The sequence below is a fragment of the Capsicum annuum genome, chromosome 11 (assembly GCF_002878395.1).
Source record: "Capsicum annuum cultivar UCD-10X-F1 chromosome 11, UCD10Xv1.1, whole genome shotgun sequence".
NCBI classification, from domain to species: domain Eukaryota; kingdom Viridiplantae; phylum Streptophyta; class Magnoliopsida; order Solanales; family Solanaceae; genus Capsicum; species Capsicum annuum.
In genome coordinates, this window is record NC_061121.1 from 26,025,663 (window position 1) to 26,047,373 (window position 21,711).

The following is a 21,711-nucleotide window of genomic DNA, read 5'->3' on the forward strand; positions in this document are numbered from 1 at the left end:
AGCTCGAATTTTGACTGTTTTTTTAGTTCTCTGTCAAATCTCGGGTACTTTGGTTTCTTTTGCCCATGATTTGTTTTCGATATCGTGCTTTTTGGAGGGGATTTTTTGATACCGGACTAGAGTCATTCATCTCGAGGTTTTTTTCGGTTCTCGAATCTGTTCGGGTTGGATTTCTATACACTGTTTGGTTTGCTCGTCGTTGGGGGTCCGTTCGAGGATTTTGGTTTTGGATTTCTTTATTAACAACGAAAATGAGTTCTATCGAGGTCCATTTTCTTAACCTATTCTCTTTTCCTTATCTTGATTTGTTGAATTGGTTGTGATTATGATTGTTGCATTTGTGTTGACGTTAAGATTATGTGCTTGACAATGTGATTCCGGTGATATGTGGAAAGAATTGGAGTAATTTTGATGGTGTGATTGATAAAAATGAAGCTAGATGGGGTGGAATTGAGAAGTTGATAAAAACGAGCGAATATAGATCAATTTTGATTTATTATTATTTTGTTTAATCTGGAATAAGCATGAATATTGTCGAAACATGATAGAATTATGATAAGTTGAAATAGATAGACAAAAGTAGGATCGGGTAGGCAAAAATTTAGGAATAAGTGTTTTCTTGTTGAATTTTTAAATGTAGAATTTGCGTTGAATAGTTTGGTTTTAGTTCTTGCATTTGGAAATGTATTCATTTAGTCGGGGAATGCCCCGTGATCACTTGTATTTATTGACCGGGGAATGCCCTGGAGTATTTTGTATTTGAAGGACGTCCGTGATAAAGGCCCGAGGTATCGGGTAAAGCATTGGAGGAAGTATAGTTTAGGATCAGTGTAGGTTAGGCTAGGTTTAAATTTTCGCATTTTTTAAATTTTTTTTGACTGTATAATTAGAGTGGACACTACATTTTGAATTTGTTTTGTTTTGTTTGTTGATTGTTTTGCATACTTTTATGTGGTTTATACATTTGTAGTGTCGAAATTAACCGATATGCTCTATCAAGCGATCGTGGTCGAACCACGGACCGAGGGGTGCGTAACACCTTCCCTTCGGTCAACAGAATTCCTTAATTGGAATCTTTGTTCGCGGATCAGTTTAAAAGAGTCAAAAACAGTTTTGAAAAAGGATTTCCAAAGGTGCCTTGGCACACCCGATTATACCAAGTGGCGACTCTGAACTTTGATTGTTAAAAGTTCTTTTCGAAACAAATTTTAAATTTTTGCCACTTAGATAATAAAAAGCCTTTCAAACTTAAGATAAAATCTTTTGGTTGAAAAAGGGGTGTGACAGGTATCAATATTATTAATTTGTTATTATCTTATTCTCCAATGGTATTATCATTGTTGGTTCTTTTACTTGAAATTATTTTTACTATTTTTGTTTTAGTGTTCTTTTCAGCAGTATTTTCATCATATAACTTTTACTCTTATATTTATCAATTTATTTTTTTGAAAATATTTTTCTTGAGCTAAGAATTTATCTAAAACAATCATTATACTCATAAAAAATAGGATAAAATCCTTATACACTATCCTTTTCGGGCCCTAATTATACCATCTCAGAGTATGTAATCATTGTTGTTAGCCAATGCAACTAAATTTGAAAAATAAGCATTTGAAATTATAAAATTTCTCTAAATTTTGACTCATTACTTGTACAAGTAAATTTAATGTATTATTGTCTGAACCTCAGATATATGAGATCCAACTTTAGACGTTTATGCATGAACTTCAACTATGTATGACTGAAGTATGAATCGAGAGGTTGGTGGAAAAAGTTTTAAAAGTCCAAGTATTGTCATTTACTTACGTTAATGCACAAGTTTATTACTTCTTCATCTAATTTATGTGGAATATTTTGAAATTTAATTATAACTTTAGACATGCAATCTTTAATATTTTTAATAATATTTATACATTTAAAAATAATATAAAAAATACTACAAGTTAAAAATAATTGACAATTCAAACTATTTTAATGAAGTATAAAATTTGCAATCAAAGAAATATTATTTTGACTCTTGAACATCTAGAAAAATGTCACATAAAATGAGATGAAGTCACTAAAAGAGTATTCTAGAATAAGTCTTAAAGAAAAAACTACTGTAATTACAACAAAAAACTACACATAGCTTTTGAATATGCACCTTATACAGTACTCAACCCACGAAGCTTGGTCAAACTAGAAGAGATCATGTAAAATAAATTATAATAGCATCAACAAATTGATAATAATATGAAGTTTATTTAATAACATATATTTTAAAAGAATTGTATATAATTTAAATAATATTTTCAAAATTGACTAATGGATAAAATTAAAATATACAAATTGTATTAAAAAAATTTGCTCTTGATGAGGATTATATTTTTCTACCATATCTTTTTGTCATTGATTTTGCTTTGAAATATTTTACTTGACTCGAGGATCTTTTAGAAATAGTATCTCTATTTTCATAAGGTCCTACCTCCGTTCATATTTATTTGTCAATATTACTAAAAATGTATATCAATCAATGCATGCGCAGTTTGAAAAACCAATAAATAATTTTTCTATTTTGTGCCCATTTTATTATTACTATTAAATATTATTCATTATCTAATATATTTTTTAAAATATTATATTATTATACTTCAAGAAAGATTAATAAAATTATCTTTATTATTTATTATCTTTTAAAATATATATCAAGTCAATAATAAACGAATATCTTCAGATAAAAAAAATAATAATAAGATCCACATTCACTTTACCCTTCTCAACCTAGATTTGTGGGGTGGTGGTTGTATTTTGCCATTAACCAATTTGTTAAAAGGAAAAGGAATCTCTCCTACTTTTAAAAATACAGTATTATAGTACATGATTTAGACTAATATTATCCAGAACATGCAACTCAGAGTGATTAATGGTCAAAAACTTAAGTTTGACTACACACTACTCAATAAAGGATTTTAGAAGTAGAACATTTGATTCTTTTACACATCAACTTCCAAAAGGTATATTGTACTTCAATACTCAAGATTTTATTTAATTACAATAACCTCCCGAATGTCATATTTAATTAGCACAATGATACTTTAAGATTATTACTATCATTATTTTTCCTAAATAGTCTTTGCGGGATATGTTGCCACCCATATTACCAAATTCATAAATCTGAAAATAGGGTGTTTTTAAGTAGATGGCTCATCGAGCAGTTGAAGCTGAATTCTTTTAAGAAAAAAAAAATACTTATAAATTTATTTTTCTAGAGAAATCGATATTTTCTATGTGGAGCAATATATTTCGTCAGAAGATACGGGTGTAGTCTATATCATGCATTCAAGTTATTGAGACATCTCTACAGTAATTGAGCACCTAATAAGAACAACCACTTTCATCTGCTACGTTTTATGCGCATGCTTTTTTGATCGACCAATTTTTTTCAATTTAATGACATATAATTAACTCTCTATATATATGATCATAAATTGCTATGTCTGATAGAAAGATTAGTAAAAGAATATTCCTAATTCATGGTTCACAACTACTTTGTACTAATTTATCAAAACATAAAGATGGGGACCAAAATGGTTTTTTGTTGAAACTTCAATGTGGGGGATGGAATTACTCTCTCTATTTCTTTTTAATTGCTATATTTGGATTATATGTATATTTTTAAATACTTACTTCTTTTATCATAAAAAATTTGAATAAAATCTTCTTATTTTATTTTTTTAATAAATATAATTATTATTAATTTAAAAAGAGGTATAAAATTTAATGAATGACATATTATTAAAAATATTTTTAATTTTATATAAATAAAATATTTATTAAAGTATGCGTCCAATCGAAATGGAGCTAATAAAAAGGAGGGAATAACCAATTTTGATGACCTCCATGAAAGCTATTTGACAAGCTATAAGGGCTAACTATAGAGGACAAAATATCAATAATTTATTCAAACAAATAAATCCAAGTTCATGACTAATTTGAATTTTAAAGTAATGCCAATTAAGTTGATGGACCAATATCATATGCCCACACCAAATACACTGCTCCTACCTTTGGCTTTTAATTTCTTATACTGTTATACTTTTTTGGATTATATTATTTCTCGTTAACTATGTGAAAATATAATATAATTTATTTGTATTACTATCATCCTACAAATCACCAATCCAACAAAAGACTTATGAAAATGTGAAAGGTTAAGTAAAATAAATAAATTAAAATTATAGTCATATTTATATTAAAATTTAGTTAATTTGGCTCGTTTCGAATGATGTCAAATAGTAATTTTGAAAATACCAAAGTTCTTGAAGATTATAGTGGCTACTAACCTCACTACTGATATCGCCAATGCTTACAGTCTAGTAGTATCAATAAAGGTCTTCGCATTACAGTCCTTTTTTTTAAGGTTAATAATATGTTGTTGCTTTAATTATTGATAAATTATATTTATTTTTGCTATATTTGATTAAACATATTTAACGTTTAGTTTCTTGAAATATGCATTTTAATTTCTTTGCTTATGAATATTCGCAATTGTTCAGAAGTATAAACCGCTCCACCATTTAGTTACCTATGTATTTGTATCAAATTTGTACATTTACTCCATTTTTAGGGTAGTTAATATAATCCTAAAAAAATAATTCAAAATATAATATATTTTCTATGTAAAGGGGTAAAATGTATTCCCATATATTATAACAATAATTACACATTTAATGTAATTTCACAAGTGAAGTTAAGTGAGAATAGGATGCAATAGATCTTATCCTTACATTTGCGGGGAAGAGTAAATCATATATTACAAAGAACAAATTCAGAATTCACCAATAACCGAGGAATTAAAAGGGCATCCATCAATATAATAGGGCGTTTCGATGCATTAGAACTCCCGAGATACGTGGGGTTTGGGGTAGGACTAGATTACAAAGATATAATATATATATGCAACATCACTTTACATTTTATTAGGAAATTATTTTCACGGCTTGAATCCGAAACCTCCCAATCACATGCAACAGCTTACCAATTATTCCAAACCTAAATTAGAAAAAGAAGAACATCAAAGGTGAGAAAATTTGAATTTTGACACCCCAGCAATTAAGTTTTTTTCTAACTTTAAAACAAGAACTACATTCCATTTACTCACATAAAAGTAGTGAAATATTATCAGATCACCAGGCTGGACTGACCATATACATGCTTATATTTTTTTTCAAATATTTAGAGACCCTATTTACCCCTTTATTTCTTTCAACTCACGTGGGTTGCAACCCCTCTTTATTTATTTTTCATTGAAGTAGGAAAACACCCCACCACCCACCCACTCCCATCACAAATCAAGTAAAAATTTGAACATAAGAAAATATATGTGCAATCTCATAATGCATAGTAGTTGGGTCACGTAAGTTGTCAAGTGTACTATTCAAAAATTAGAGTGGAAGAAAATTTAGATGGTGAGATACGTGTATTGAAAATAGAATTTTTATTTATTAAGGGGTTCAGAAAAATACATATACAAAAGAAGCTAAAAAAATTCAATAAATATACCTATTATATAAAAAATAGATCTTATATATATAATATAATTTTTTAATAAAAAGATTGGAATGAACCTCTTTCGCCAACCTAGCTTTATGGTGGTGAGATGGTTGAAGAAGAAGAAACAAAGTAATAACGAATCTACAATTTTAATAAGTAATTTAATTACATATTAGTAATATTTTTTTTTTTTTTCACTATTACTTTGTAGGCTGTAGCTATGAGTATTAAGTTTAAACACGTAACTTTTATGGAACCATCCTACTATGAATCAATTACTCATCCAAAATACTTGCTAATAGAATACGAAGAAACTCACATTTGATATTTACTCTAAATTATAGCAGTTACATAACATGTATGTCTTTAACATTAGTTTCAGTTAAGTGATCATGATTAATTTATTCTTTATTTTTGTTTCAAAAACAAAAATGACTTAATTATAATTTATCAGAACTAAATACATCTATAATAGTCATCCAATATACTCACATTTCATTATGATATTCAAGTGTTTTCTTTAACTGATTTTTTCATGTTATATTTTCCTACAACAGAATTCAATATAATAGCGAATCAATATACACACGACGTCGTTACAAAGAGGTTTGTTTGTGATGAGATTTAGGTAAGCACTAAACATGAGTAGGATTTGTTTGTGATGAGATTTGGCATAACTCGTAAGCACCAAATATGAGTACGATTTATCTGTGATGAGGTTAGGCGTAAGCATTAAACGTGAGTAAGATTTGTCTATGATGAGATTCGATACACGCACTAAACGTGAGTAGGATTTATCTGTGATGAGACTTGACATAGGCACTAAACGTGAGTAACATTTGTCTGTTTAAATACTACCTTATCAGGTGCACACCATTATTTTGGCTTCTCACCCAATGTGCACGGATTTACTTTGAAATTCAATTAATCTGAATTTGTATTTAAGAATTTCACGTGAAAAGTAAAACACGCTGTAATAAACGTGACTCTCTACAAAAGAAATACATCACCCTTTAAATACCATCTAATTAATAGAAAACACCATATAATACTTATACCATAATTCTATCTACCTCTGATAATCCCAATCAGGTGGATCACTGGAAAGATCTATCAATAACATCTCTTCAAACTCTCTAACTATTAATACTGGGGCAAGAATAAAATCAACATATACCTATTCAGATTTCATTTGTGAAATTATATTGATATCGTTGTAGTTTGTTGATCTATACATACACACACTATAAGAAGAGAAACAGAGAAAGTGGGAAATGATGTAGTTTTCTACTCTCATTAATTATAGTCCTCATGGAATTCAGCGTTGTTTTTCAAACTTGCCCTCCAATACCCCCCGCGCCCAAAAGCAAAGAATCCGTTGATTATTTTAACTACCCCACTCCCCCTCCCCAACCCCCAACCCCTCCCATTTCCATTGTACCCCACATAGAAACACCATTACAATCACACAAACAAATTCAAGAAAAGAAACCCCACCCCACATTTAGTAGACAACTAGAACAAAAACTTACTTCTACTCTCATTTTTTTTATTTCATCTCGAAAAGAATATCAGCTTATTAGTTTAATTTTAAAATTACACCATTTTATCTCTTAGTTTAATTTTAAAATTACACCATTTTATCTCATATAAAAAAAAATTACAGTACGCAAATATAATTTCAAAAAATTTTTTTAAGTCAAATGGTGCCACGTATAATTTAACACATATAATTTTAGAATGTTTGATCAAGCGAAATGATGCCACGTACAACCACAAATGTAGTTTCAAAATATTTCGTCAAGTTAAATAATATCATGTACAATTAAATAAATATAGTAATTTTTAAAAGTTTTATCAAGTCAAATGATGTCACGAAATGGCAAGGGAGTATGCTCTTTTGAAAACTCTACCCCCACTACCCCACACCCCACCCACCCCTCCCACCCTTCATTTGCTCTATATCATCCAAAGATCACCATAAAAATACAATCTTTAAGGTTCTATATACCTTTAGATCTACGTTACTACTTACTATACCCCCAAGAATCAATACTTTTTTTTCATTTTTCCCCAAATCTCGAGGTAGTTATTTTTTTTTTTTTTTTTTTTTGAACAAATAAAGAATCCAAATTAGGATTCCATGGATGTTGTTTGAACTTTCTTGGGGCAAAAAAGGTTTGAGTCTTGAATAGGTAAAAGTTAGCATCCTAGGCAAAAAAAAATTGTAATTCTTGAATAAGGATTAGTATTTTTTTTCCCTTTTTGTAAAATACCCTTTTGTTGTTTTTTATATATATGTAACATTTACGCAAAAGGGTCTTTTTTTACTATAGTATGCTAGTGTTGAGGGAGCAAAGAAGAAGAATCAGTGGTGAAAAATGCAGAATGCTATGAAGAGAAGCGTTGAAGCTGCAAAGACTAAAGAAAGACATATTGTTTCTTGGTCACAAGAGGTGTGTGACTCTGTGTGTGTGTGATTATTGAGGATTTTTATTATTATTATTATTGTTTGTGTTTTTTTGGTTGTGTGTTTGGATTTTTTTATATTGGTATTAGTTGAGTCGAGGGTTTATTGGAAACCATCTCTCTTATCTCGTAGAGGATAAGCTCTGCGTACACTCTACCCTCCCGGAAAGGCATATTGTTTCTTGGTCTCAAGAGGTGTATGTGATTATTGTTTTTTTTTTTGTTCTTGGTTTTATCTTTATTGTTTGTGTGTTTGGATTTTGTTATTTTTGGATTACTCGAGCAAGGGTCTATTGGAAATAGTTTCTCTACCTTCATGAGGTAGGGGTATGGTTTGCGTACGCTGTATTGTGTCTAGACCTCACTTGTGGGATTTCATTGAATATGTTGTTGTGTTGGCATTTTTGCAAGAAATGATTCTTTTTTTTTGTCAACTTTTTATGTTTTGAGCTGTTGGATTACTGTATTGATTGGATTTTTGAGATGTAATGGATTTTTTTTGTTTGAGTTTTTGGATTGTTGTATTGATTGGATTCTTGAAATTTAATGGATTTTGTTATATTGGGATTACTCGAGCGGAGTGTCTATTGGAAACAGTCTCTCTACCTCCATGAGGTAGGGGTAAGGTATTCGTACACTCTAACCTTTCTAGACCCAACTTGTGAGATTTCACTGGATATGTTGTTGTATTGGGATTTTTGCAAGAAATGATTCTTTTGTCAGTCTTTTTTGTTGTTTTGAGTGGTTGGATTGATTGGATTTTTGAAATTTGATGGATTTGTTTTGAGTTACTGGATTGTTTGTATTGATTGGATTCTTAAAATTTGATGGATTTGTTTTGAGTTGCAGGAGGATGATATACTAAGAGAGCAAATTCGAATCCATGGAACAGACAAGTATGGTTTTTTACTCCTTTGATTGTTCTTTCAATAGTTTGATGGTAACTTTATTGTTAAAGTATGATCTGAATCAGTGAATTGTGTGATATGGGAAATGAAATCATTCAAATTTGTTTGCTGTAGTTGGACGATCATCGCATCGAAGTTCAAGGATAAAACAACAAGGCAATGCAGAAGAAGGTTAGTTAAAATATGAATTCTCGATAGGGACTATTCTACACTTTGTATTTTGTTTTTTCTACTTTTTATTTTTATATATATTTTTTTTATTTTTTCGGTTGGTGTTTGTTTGCAAATATATGCAGATGGTTCACTTATTTGAACTCTGATTTCAAGAAAGGAGGGTGGTCACCTGAAGAAGATATACTTTTATGTGAGGTGAAAATGATGCTTTCTATTTACCAAAAAAATGATGCTTTCTTGATTGCTTCTTTTTTATCTCTCCCACTCCCCATCATTGTCACTTATTTTAGGATTTTGGGCTTAAGTTTGGTTGATGTTAGCAGATTACATTAGACATTAGCCCATTTAAGTTCTGATGGGAAATCTTCTTGTGATTCAAAATTTGAAATTTACATATCTGATTGAAAACGAACATTTCTTGTTCTGTACCACTTTGGACTTTTTTCCCCTTGAGCTGAGGGTCTATTTGGAAACAGCCTCCCTACCTCCAAGGTAGATAGAAGTAAGGTGTGCGTACACTCTACCCTCCTCACACCCATCTTTGTGGCATTACGTATGTTGTTGTTGTTGATTGAAAAAGAATGTTTGCAGGCTCAAAAGATCTTTGGTAACAGATGGACTGAAATTGCAAAGGTGGTTTCAGGCAGGTAAATAGCTTTTTATTTGGTTATTATTTTGCTTTTTCAGTATTTAGTTCTGACAGATATAAGTGGTCAGCTGATATTCTTGTTTTTTAAAACTGCAGGACCGATAACGCTGTGAAGAATCGGTTCACTACACTGTGCAAAAAGAGAGCAAAGCATGAGGCTTTGGCTAAAGAAAACAGCAATTCATACATTAATCTGAATAACAAGAGGGTTATATTTCCAAGTGGCCTTAATATGGATAACATAACAGAAGCTACTGCTCCTATTAAAAAGCTGAGGTAAAAATGAGTGAAGCAAGATTTAACTATGGTTTAAAGAGAGTCTCAAATATAATACTATATTTTCTTGATGTAGGAGGAGTGACATTTCAGATGTCCTTCAAATTGGTAACGAGGGAGAAAAATCTATGGGTGATTGTGGAACTACAAATCCATTACTAAGACATCCATTTGCAGTACTAGCTCAAAACTTGCATAATGCTGGGGAAAACCTGGCATCTCATCAGCGGACTACTGGAAGTGGTAAATAACCCTGAAAAATTAGACCAATATATCATTGACTAGTAAAAGAAATTGTCTGACTTGTTTTGGATTTTTAAGCAGGTAGTGACAACAAAACTCAAGGAACATTCCTTAAAAAAGATGATCCAAAGGTACATGTTTTGATGCAACAAGCAGAGCTGCTAAGCTCACTGGCTATGAAAGTGAACACAGAGAATACAGATCAAAGCCTTGAAAATGCGTGGAAGGTGTGGTCAATGTTCTTTGTATGGTCAATACACTTCCACTTTTGGAATGAATTGATGAGCCAAGTGATACTCTTTCGGTGGAACCGTCATTAATGATGACTACATCCTAAAGCTGTTTTTTCTCACTATTCTAATCCAGACCATTCATAATAATTGCTTTATAACTATTTGGTACATCTCTAGGTAAGCCGTTGTTAGAATCGTATCTCATTAACTTGTAATCGTGTCGAAAAGGACAGAGCAGTAGACATGAACTTTGTTTCTACATGACCAGATTAACCAAATAGAACAACTAATGAACCGTCTACTCTAGCTTAGACTCATTCCTTTGGGAAAAAATGGAAGATCCATTCCATAACTCATTGACAACATAAGAAAGATAAAGACTCTTGAGCTGCTAATGATAAGTTTCTTCAAATGTCCACCTCCGTTTTCTTGTGTTTCATAGTTCTAGAAACCAGTCTGAAACTCCAAGCTTAACATGCAGAAACTCTAACTGGAAAGTGTGATTATTGTGCAGATACTCCAAGATTTTCTTCAACAAACAAAGGATGGTGATATGCTCAAGTTCCAGCTCCCTGAGATGAATTTTGAACCTGGTGATTATAAGAACCTGATAGCAGATTCAAGAAGTAGTAATGAAGGCACTCAACCATCTTGGAGGTATTGATCATGCAAGCTCACTTTTAAGGACACCCCTTATCCCATTCCATTATGTCATTGTATCTAAACTATTGGTTTGCAGGCAACCTGCTTTATCTGAAGATTCTGCTGGCAGTTCTGAGTATAGTACGGGATCAACTCTGCTATCCCATGCACTGGCTGATAAAACAGAAGAAAGTCAAGCTGAGGTGTGTGCACATCATCAGGATATTGAATCTGAATTACGAACGTCTCAGATTAGTGATCAAGCTGGGCTTCATGAATTAGAAAATGGAATCTCTTGCCGTGTATCCACCACTCGAGGTAAACTCATAATTTGGTAGAAGGACTTCAACAATGTTTCTTTTAGTTCTATATCCATGGGAGTTGTTTTAGGCTGATAGTAGTGATTGTATTATCTCAGATACTTTGCCAGTTTGTGATGAAGAAAAAGTTAATAATGGACCTGCTACCGCTGAGTGTGAATTTCTGAATACAGATTTCAGTTCTCCTCATCAAGTAACTCCACTGTTCAGATCTTTAGCTGCAGAAATTCCCACTCCAAAGTTTTCAGAAAGTGTAAGCATTCTATGCCTTGTTAATATTAAACCGAACTATGTAAGCATTCTATGCCTTGTTAATATTAAACCGAACTAATGTAATTTTTTTAATCAAGAGCAACTTCAGTTACAATTACATAGATTAATTGACTTTTTTATGCATGCAAAATCCATAAAAAGAACAGATGCCTTTGCTTAATAGAGATAATAGGATTTCATGGATGGATTGGAACAGCAACAGACATTGCTACAGTTTATATCAGTTCTGCAACTTTTCTTACTGAAACTGTGCTACCTGCCTGTTGCACAAGGAGAAGACCTGCCTGTTGCACAAGGAGAGTAGCATGATTAGGCTTTTGAGGTTCACACTGTGAATATGTTCCAACTTCCAACCAAGTATTGCCCATAGTGAACTTTTAACAAATTGATTCAACTGAAAAGCAGAGTTTTCCCTCAGTCGATAGTTCAAAAAGCTCAAGTGAACGTGTGCCGTTTTCTTTTGTTTTTGTTCTTTCTTTTTAGTGTCTCCTTAACACAAATTTGTTATCTAGAGTGCTTTCTACCAGGTTTCCTTCATCAGTAAAAAATGAAAAAGTTGCAAGTATGCTATCGTAAATTAATGCTGTCAGCAAAGAACTATGCATCTGTTGTCAGCTCTAATATATTGAGCACTTAAAGGAAGAAGGAACAGGACTTAATATGTATATATGACATGCAACTTCCAAAATCTTTGAGTAACGTGAAGATGTACTGGTATTTCTACAAGATGCAATTATCTGATTCTCAGACAGACCTCCCAAATTTTTGGCAGAAAGCAATTTCTTATATATGTCCCAATTGCTTGTTGTGTACTAAATACTCGAAAGAAAGAAAATCAGGTTTCGGAGGTTACTGATTGTCTTTTATTTATTGATTATAAAGTGTTTACATATGCAGAGATGCTATAGTTGCCCTCAGTTACTAAAGCAATCAAAGATAAATAGTAAAAATATTGTGATTCTATAGGAAATAGTTTTAAGCATTACATCATGTGGTGTGAGAAGCTGTGAACATGTCTTGTCAAAACCCTGTAAGTTTACTGGTCCTTCAGTTTGTTAACCTCTAATCTCTAGAAGAGCTCGCAAACAATCTTAAGCTTGCAGCATAATTGATTTTGGGATATGAGCTGCTTCTCATCATAATCACTTACACTTTCTCTTCTTTCACAATCTTGATCTCCCTTTCTACTCTGCCTTAACCATAACGATTAGCATCCAGATTCTATTCTAGCTCATTTGCCTTATTTTATGAGAAAAGGCGTGCTATCTCTGATGCAGACTGATTTACAGATTCCTCAGTGGACACTGATGAATGAATCAATCCAAAGAAAGGCACACTTTTTTGGATTCTTATGTTTAATTGGAGAGCATACAATAATCACATGAATGATCACCCTAAGCCTTTCCTCCTTTGAACCTCGCCCTCTCGTCACGCTTGTCAACAACCTGTTTTCTATCCTTTTAAAATTTTAACCCCTATAAAGATTTACGATAACAATTCCAATCAAACAGTAGTTTTACTTAATATTATTTTTTTATCATATGCTTAGAATGCAAATCCTAAGATTACTTTGATCCATTGGACTAAGGTCATTTTCTTTCCTGATCTTTTGGAAATCTGGAAACTATTTGAAGTTTGGTTTAGTGATCCTCATCATGCCTTTACATTGACTTGTCTATTTCATGTGAATTGTAATGCATAATTTCATGTGGCTTTCTCTTTGACCTTACCTATTTCATGTCGGTGTGAGGCACGACTGAGGTTAACTTTATTTAATTGTTTTTTCAGGAGAGACAGTTCCTATTGAAAACACTTGGAGTGGAGTCCACATCCCTGCATCCAGGCACTAATCTTTCGCAACCTCCATCGTGCAAAAGAGCCCTCCTCCATAGTCTATAACCAACTTTACTGATCAAACCTCACAAAAGATTCTGCCGCGAGCAGTATCACCATAACTTTGATCAACAGTTTCTCTTATATGTAGTCTACTCAATTTTCGGAGTTCTTTTTGTTTGGATTGCAGTCTCTATGACCTATGTTTTTTTCAAGAGGCCTTGGAAGATCCGGTCTGCACCCTAGAATGCAACGGAGGCATTCTAGCTTTTTCTTTGGAGATCTGACAGATGATCTGCATCCTTTTTGGAGTTTCCGACCTAATACTCACAGTATCTAGTGTGTGTTCTTTTATTGTTTCTCATTCTTTGGTGTGTTGTTTATGGAACACGAATGGGGGTATTTGATGTTCCATAAGTTTTCGGCTTTTAATTAGCCAGTTGTACAGAAGAAATCATTGTACTTATAAATTGGCACCTCGCCAAGGTTATAGAAAATATTCGATAAGACAGAAAAAAAGAGAAGGAAATCATAGGGAGAGGTACGAGGACCAACAAGTCGAATTGGCCTCCTACCTCAGTTTCTATTCATATATTTTGTGTCTAGATGTTATAATAATAAGTTTCTAGGCTTCATGTAATGTAAACATACTTTATTTGATTGGAGAATGCAATATGGTTCGCGTGTGCGCATACATTTCTCTTCTCTTGCTTTACTTGTCTGATACTGTTACAGGTAATGCTGGCTGCAAATGAACAGGTATCTTTACACAAAATTGTTATAAGCATATAACATGGAAGAGATAAAAATTCTTACTCGTACAGTGACAGAGGTCATTGCTTTCTTCCATTCCTTCTGCTGCTGCTGCTGCTGCTGTGTGTGTCTGAGAATTTTAAATTGGGGGTGGAATCTTGTGGGGAAGGAGGGGTCTGTTGCATATTTAAACTGGTCAACAGTTGGTGGTAGTGGTGGGCTAATATGATCATTACTTAAAGCAAAAAAGGCAGTGGCAAAAGGGGAGGGAAGCCTGTACAAATTAAAGTGGGAATTCTACTGGCAGTCACTTTCCTTTCTCTTGTTGTTTGAACATTGAGAGGAAAGACCAGAATGACCTCAAAAATAACCAGTGCCAGTCCTTTTGGTCTAGCTGTGGAGGGACGTAATAGTAATTAGATGTGGTCATCATGCACCAACCATGGCCCAAGGAAAGTAAGGATCTAAAATTATGTTGAATTACTTTTTGAGTTGGAATAATGTTCGCTGTTGGATCTACAATGTCCCATATTGGACAGCCAAGAATTTTCTCCCTTCTGCCTTTGCCATCAAGGTCAATCTCCATTCGGCTTGAGGAAACCTTTGCATGTCTCTTTTACCTTTTGGGAAGCGTACGCTCTATATAGAAAGTAGAAACTATCTACTGTGACCGTCCCTTGCCCTGTTCGGCTTGAGGAAACCTTTGTGGATCTCCTTTACCTTTTGGGAGGCGTACGCTCTATATAGAAAGTAGAAACTATCTACTGTGACCGTCCCTTATCCTGTAGGTGCTGAGACAAGATTAGAGTTCTAGCCCTTCCAAAGTAGTATCCTATTTCACTGATGGCTCAAGACCCCCAGAAGATTTCTTCATCTTCCATCTAAGCTCAGGGAACAGTTAAGCTTCATAAGATCTTTCTTTCTAGGTTCAGGTAGTCTGCATCTTCACAAACATGTCTATTTCATTGAGCCCCTCTGAGACAATGCATAGATTGTTATGCTTTTTGTGCAGGTTGGAACTTGCCCGACAAAGGAACAGAACAAACATTGTACTTACAGTTTTGCATCCCAAAGATTCATCAAAAATACTGAAAATATCAGTCCTTAGACACTTGAAAACATTAGTAATGCTATAGCTTCTGAGCTGTTCATGGTCTGAAACATTGTTAAGTACGAAACAGATACAAAAATGAGCTAATAGTAAACCCTGGAAAAATAATTCATTCTACAATGCGCTAATTCTTTTCGATTACATGTAGTCCAATGGTGGAATTGTTGCCACTCTTGGGATGCTGGAACTACGTCATGAGAAAAAAGACTAACAGTACAGAACTGCATCCTCAGATAAAAAGATATAACATTTACATGGGCTTCCTCTTCTTTGTCATCCTCTGCAACTTCCTCCACTTCAAGTAAATCTGGTACGACAACCCCGAGAACACCATGGTGACGCTTGTCCATTGCTTTTGTGACAGCGGATTGCCACTTAATACAGAGGATACTACTATGCTCACGAACTTGCGTGTTGTAGTGATGGTTGTGTTGGTCAGAGAACCAAATCGACTAATGGTTAGGAAAATGAAGTTCTGGCCCACAGCGCCGCATAGACAGTAAAGAAGAATGTCCCATGCTGCCTCTGGATGCTGCTTACAGAACTGAACTGCCTCATAACCGCTGGCATTCCGCCAGCCAAACATGAACATCATATTGTAAATGGTACCCCACAAATTCATTCCAAACATAATATCCCATGCAGATGTCTTAGGATACCTAGAAAATATTAGGAGAACTAAGTTGTCAGAATAAGAGTAAAAAACTGGTTTTTTCATCCACAAGAATGATTTCTGAAGGTCAGAGGACAAAACCTTAAATGAGAATGTAAAACGAGGAAAACAGATGTGTAACAAACAACAGCCAAGTATATGACTTGAGAATGAAAATATCAACTGTTCCTCCACTGATAATACTTAATAGAATAAGCAGAAAACTGCAATAAATCCTCATAACCTGTAATTTGATTATGCACAGATCCATCGTATTCTTTATCAGATTTCAACTCGAATCCAGAAACTCCCGCACTTGACATCTACTATTCCTGATATGTCTATCCAGTCAACTATGTGAGTGAATGAGGTGGTTTCATGGATCCCGCTTCAATGGTTAAGCCATTGAAATGTGTCCTTTCAGGATAACCAGATGTTAGGACACCAGACAGTGTATCCGAGTGGAGTTACTTCAAATAACTCTTAAAACACTATAGCTCTTTTAAACCTGAACCTAAATTCATGTTGTTAACATTTGCAACCAGATGGACTGTAGGTTGCAAATGGACAGTAGAAAATCCAAACCAGGTAACAAATTTAAACTAGTGAATACTTGTTCATTGATTAGCCATTAATTTGTCACGGGGGATTTCAGCAAATATAGATATATTCGTCTTAATGGAGTTATAAAACTAAATAATCCCTCCTTCCCCATCCTCTTAAAAGCTTTATCAAAATAGACCATTTATTACCTTTGTGTTTACTTCTACTGCCATATCTTTCATAGACCCAAGGAAATCGTGCTTCCCCTCTACTCCCATTAAAAAAACATTCATGAGGTGGAATTAAGTTCTAGAACATGCAGGCGGAATAAAAGCAAGCTTTACTGAAGTTATTAGATAGGCCGGCTTTTCTATCATCAGCTTGGTGAGTTTTCCTTTATGGTTACGTTCTACCCTATTAATCCTTAAAGATGATCAACAGAATCTTGCAGTTACGTATTTGTCTCCTCCTTCATAAGTACCGTCCTTTATCCCACCCAAAATATCATTCATCCAGCTTGAGAATGGTATAAATGATAGAGTTGAAAAAACTCTGTAAGGTTCTGCCAGATGTAAATAGATAAAATTCCAGTTATAATCCACATGCTTTCCAGAAGGGATTCAACTTGAGATAATAAAATACAAACCTACTGAACAAGAGTCTATTCCACGTAGTAGTGTTTTTCCCAGCATTGGAAAAAATTCATGAAGTGAGAAAACATTGATTTGCACACTATTCGTGATGTGATAAGGAAAGCTAAAGCACATAAAACACAAACGAAGAAACTCGTAAGAGCTTCAGGGAAGACTACACACAAAAAGACTTCAGTAGGCCACGGAAAACTACCTTGCTGAAATTGAATCCTGAGTAGCATTGGTGAAACCATCAAAGGTGAGGTTCAGGAAGCACAGTCCATACCCAAGTGGAGCATTTGGATGTGCCAATTTACTAATGGTTTTCGAGCTAGTCTGTAATCAAGTCAAGTACAAGACCAAAAGTAAGGGGTAGTTCAGAGAAAGGACCTTGGCTTTTCCTTGAATAATTACAAGCATGTCAGAGAAAAAAGGGAAGAGGAGAAAAGTTACACACTGTATCTTAGATATTGTAATAAAATGTTAATACCTTTGAGAGTGCAAACAGTGAAACACCACCAGCAACAAGAAGAGAGCACACATATTCCGGAATCGTGTATCTTATGCCATAAACTAGCGTTCCCATGAACATTACTGCAAGAAGCAATCAAATAACTTTTATCAAAAAAAAAAAAAAAACAATTAAAAAAAGAATAAGAATTTTTTTTTTACTGAAATAAACTTAAATGTCATTATCAAAAAGATTTGATTTCTGTAAAGAAATGATCTTGGGCCTAACTCAACTCCAAAAGCTAGCTCAAGAGGTGAGGATTGCCCAATAATATCAAAGAGATCACCCCATCCATTGACTCTTCAAACACTCTCTCCACTCCCTCCCTCCCCCACCCCGACAGGACATTTGGTGTGTAGTAAGTTTAATATGGGGCCCCAACATCAGAAATGAGATTGGGATGAGTCCTACTCTAATACCATTTAAAAAAATGGATTTAGGCCTAACTCACCCCAACTTTTGAGGTTGAGTTAGGCCCTAGATCCATTTCTCTGCAACTTCAACATCCCTACTGCAGAAAAACTTTGCTCTTTAGAGGAGATAAAAATTGCAGTTAGCAAGAACAAATAGAATCTGCAAAAACATCATTTTTCTTCCTTTTCGTAATAGCCTGATTCTATTATTATTGCCAGCCTTCACACAAGATCTAAGGTGATACAACTGATGGTCCCCAGTAATGCTAAATTCCACCTAATCCCCACCCCTTGAAATCCCAGTGTAGACACCATATACAAAAGCATAATAAAATAAAAGAACATCCATGTAAGTGTATAAAATGCTTGCTTGCTGAATGCTGACATACCAGGAATCATTTTTGATGATTTCGCCAGGACCTGCAAGCATCAACTAAATATCAGTTAATCAGCCACTACTATGAATTAGAACATTAATAAAATGTCATGCATTTATCGCAATCCCTTGTACTTTAGGAAATCCACTAGTTCTATGGTTCACATTTCACAAGAAGCCACAAAACCAGAAAACCCAATGGATTAAGCTCTTCACTGGGAAGATACAAGCTGATGTACATGCCTGTGCAGGATAGCTGATGTATTTTAGCGCTTCAATCCCCATTGCGGGACCAATCGTATTTGTAATACCAGCACTCCAATAACTCCACCAAGGAGCACCACCACTCTTCCCATTAGACCAAATCTTGATCACTGCAACAAAAACCACACTCAATACTTAACCGATTGTGCGACTTACGCACACATTATAGAATCACTGAACATGCTGTATACTTACTTATAAATGACCATACCAAACAAACTACATTTTGTGACAGATTTAGGAATGCCAAGTGTTCAAACCGCTCATTGTTAGGACCAAATCGCTTCGTTGACCTAAAAACCCATAAGTCAGTATATTAAAATCGACCAAATAAATAAAGGAAATGAATATAAACGCATTTCAAAACTAAATTAAGAGGAAAACACCAAAAACTTGCTTCAAACCCAAGCAATGCAGGCACATTGTACTCAAAATTGAACCTTTTAGAGTATAAAAGAAAACAAAACCTCTAGAAATTGTTACTAATAGTCACTGTGTAATTTGAGCTCAAAATTGAACTTTATGAATGGTACCAACAGTGTCCAGGAAAATAACAATGTTTAGCTAAGTTAATATTTCACTTTTATGTATATATCCTATATCTTTGAGTAAAATTTCTGGCTCCTTCACTGGATACTAACATTTGGCAAAGGCACGTCTCACAAATTCGATCAGTTGTTAGATAATTAAACATCAATTTGCACTAAATATCTTGAAATTGTTACTAATAGTCATTGTGCAACATCGTTTAAGCGCAAAGTTGAACTTCACAAATGGTACTAACAGTGTCGGATCGCCAGAAAATTATGCTGTTTAGCTAGGTTAATGTTTTAGTTTTACATATATAGTTATATGTTAGGAGTACTTTGTTTATATTGTGACACTCCTTGTAAAATTCCTGGTTCCGCCACTGCATACTAACTTTTGGCAATAACATGTTTTACACATTCAATCAATTTCTATAGAATTAAAAATCAATTGTATCATCGGGATAATACATAACTTAAACTAAATAGACCAAACTGTCAAAACCAAACCAAAAGTATTTTGATTTTTCGAGTTTCATATACCTGAACTATCATCAACTACTTATCAAAACACACGTCCACTATCAATTTTCCACTTTTCCTACCTTAAATATCACCAACTATTTATCTGAACACGCATCAACTATCAAATTTTCACTTTTCTTACCTAATATATCACCAAATACTTATCTAAACACGCGTAAACTATCACTTATTCATTTTTCATACCTAATATATCACCAACTACTTATCTAAACACGTGTCAACTATCAATGATTCGCTTTTCCTACCTGAATATCACCATCATTCAGATAGAAAAAGTGAACAATTAATAGTTGACATGCTTTTTGATAAAAAGTTCAGGTAGGAAACTAGAATATATGATAATTCAGCACATATGATAATTTAGTATGTAACTCAAAAAACTGGGATACTTTAGATGTGTCTTTTACAAATCAACTATACTAAACATCTGAATTGTTCACTTTTTCTACCTGAAATATCACCATTGTTCGTGTAGGAAAAATGAAAAATGATAGTTAAGCTGTGTTTTGATAATTAATTCATGCAGGAAACTCGGCATAAAACTCAAATAACAGGGATATTTTAGGTGTGTTTTTTACCATGAACGACACTAAATATCTGAATTATTCACTTTTTCTACCTAAACATCACCATTATTCATGCAGAAAAAAATGAACAAATGATAGTTGAGCTGTGTTTTGATAATTGATTCAGGCATGAAACTCGGTATAAAACTCAAAAGATCGGGATACTTTAGATGTGTTTTTTACCATCAACTACACTGAATATCTGAATTGTTCACTTTTTCTACCTGAAATATCACCATTATTTATGTAGAAAAAAATAAACAAATGATAGTTGAGCTGTGTTTTGATAATTGATTCAGGCACGAAACTCGGTATAAAACTCAAAAAATACTTTAGATGTGTTTTTACCATTAACAACAAAAATACATAAAAGAAAAAACGAGGAAGGAGAGAAGCAATTATGCATACACAGTCTCTTGTAGAACGCCTTGATAAATATAAGCAGACCAAATACCGGCGACACAAAAAGCAAGTACAAGTACACGGCGGAGACCAGCACCGTGAGCTTCCATGTCGTCGGAAAATGTCAGATCCCGGTAGCCACGTGGACTTTAACGGCGAATTTTCCGACGATCAAACGCCGACGCCTGCGATAAAAGAAAATCGAACCGGTGATGTTTTTCGCGGTGTATTTATTAATAACTGCCGGTTTATTGGTGAACCGGTGATTTGTTTGTTGTGAGGGGAATTTATATATGGCGCGTGGGCGTTGTGTTACGTGTTTGTTACATGTGGATAGTTGTGATTGGTTGAAGTGAGTTTAGAGTGACAGGTGATTGGCTGAGTAGACGTGAATGTTTGGCAACCTTTGCTCTTTTTTATGTTTAGATAGGATCTGACTTTTTCATTATACCTATTTATATGAATTAAGGACCCATTTGGTAAACGGTATTAATTAGAATAATTCTTGAATTAAAATTTAGTCCCATTGTTTGGTTATTTTTTTAAATTTAATACATAAATTACTTATATAATATATGTGATATTATTTTATTCATTGTAAATAAAGAAATAATTTATTCAAGGTTTAACAATTCATATATAAGATCCTTAAATAATCAAATTATCCCTTAATTTCTTTTTCTAAATTTCTTTTATAGTTTAATGTCCTCTTTAATTATATTGAGTTAATTATGAATGTTCTATTTAATTTTTCAAATTCGATTCACTGTAATTTTATGATTTCATAATTAATATTTGCTTTTTTTTAAATATATTTGGTTTACTTTACTTACTGGGTTGAATTTTTCTTGATGCGAAAGGGG

General features: G+C 33.4%; 2 protein-coding genes across 8 annotated transcripts; one reads left to right on the forward strand and one right to left on the reverse strand.

Annotated features, from left to right (window-relative positions):
- Window positions 1-7,396: 7,396 nt before the first annotated feature.
- On the forward strand, window positions 7,397-14,244 carry LOC107847790 (transcription factor MYB88). 7 transcript variants are annotated; one of them, XM_047398681.1, is made up of 13 exons: window positions 7,397-7,727; window positions 7,869-7,988; window positions 8,851-8,897; window positions 9,024-9,080; window positions 9,206-9,278; window positions 9,675-9,730; window positions 9,829-10,008; window positions 10,085-10,251; window positions 10,333-10,478; window positions 10,999-11,141; window positions 11,224-11,444; window positions 11,545-11,699; window positions 13,508-14,244. In XM_047398681.1, exons 2-13 carry the CDS (start codon window positions 7,914-7,916, stop codon window positions 13,616-13,618), a joined length of 1,431 nt encoding a protein of 476 aa, XP_047254637.1. In that variant the 5' UTR covers window positions 7,397-7,727; window positions 7,869-7,913; the 3' UTR covers window positions 13,619-14,244. The 7 variants fall into 7 exon arrangements, with proteins under 7 accessions (XP_047254637.1, XP_047254638.1, XP_016547764.2 ...); XM_047398682.1 differs by having other exon boundaries at window positions 7,415-7,617; XM_016692278.2 differs by having other exon boundaries at window positions 7,463-7,617; window positions 10,330-10,478.
- Window positions 14,245-15,414: 1,170 nt separating this feature from the next.
- Window positions 15,415-21,276, reverse strand: LOC107847745 (UDP-galactose/UDP-glucose transporter 3). Its single transcript, XM_016692204.2, has 7 exons — window positions 20,855-21,276; window positions 19,003-19,100; window positions 18,787-18,917; window positions 18,557-18,587; window positions 17,734-17,837; window positions 17,458-17,579; window positions 15,415-16,075 (listed from the first exon to the last, which is right to left on the reverse strand). Exons 1-7 carry the CDS (start codon window positions 20,956-20,958, stop codon window positions 15,667-15,669), a joined length of 999 nt encoding a protein of 332 aa, XP_016547690.2. The 5' UTR covers window positions 20,959-21,276; the 3' UTR covers window positions 15,415-15,666.
- Window positions 21,277-21,711: the final 435 nt, after the last annotated feature.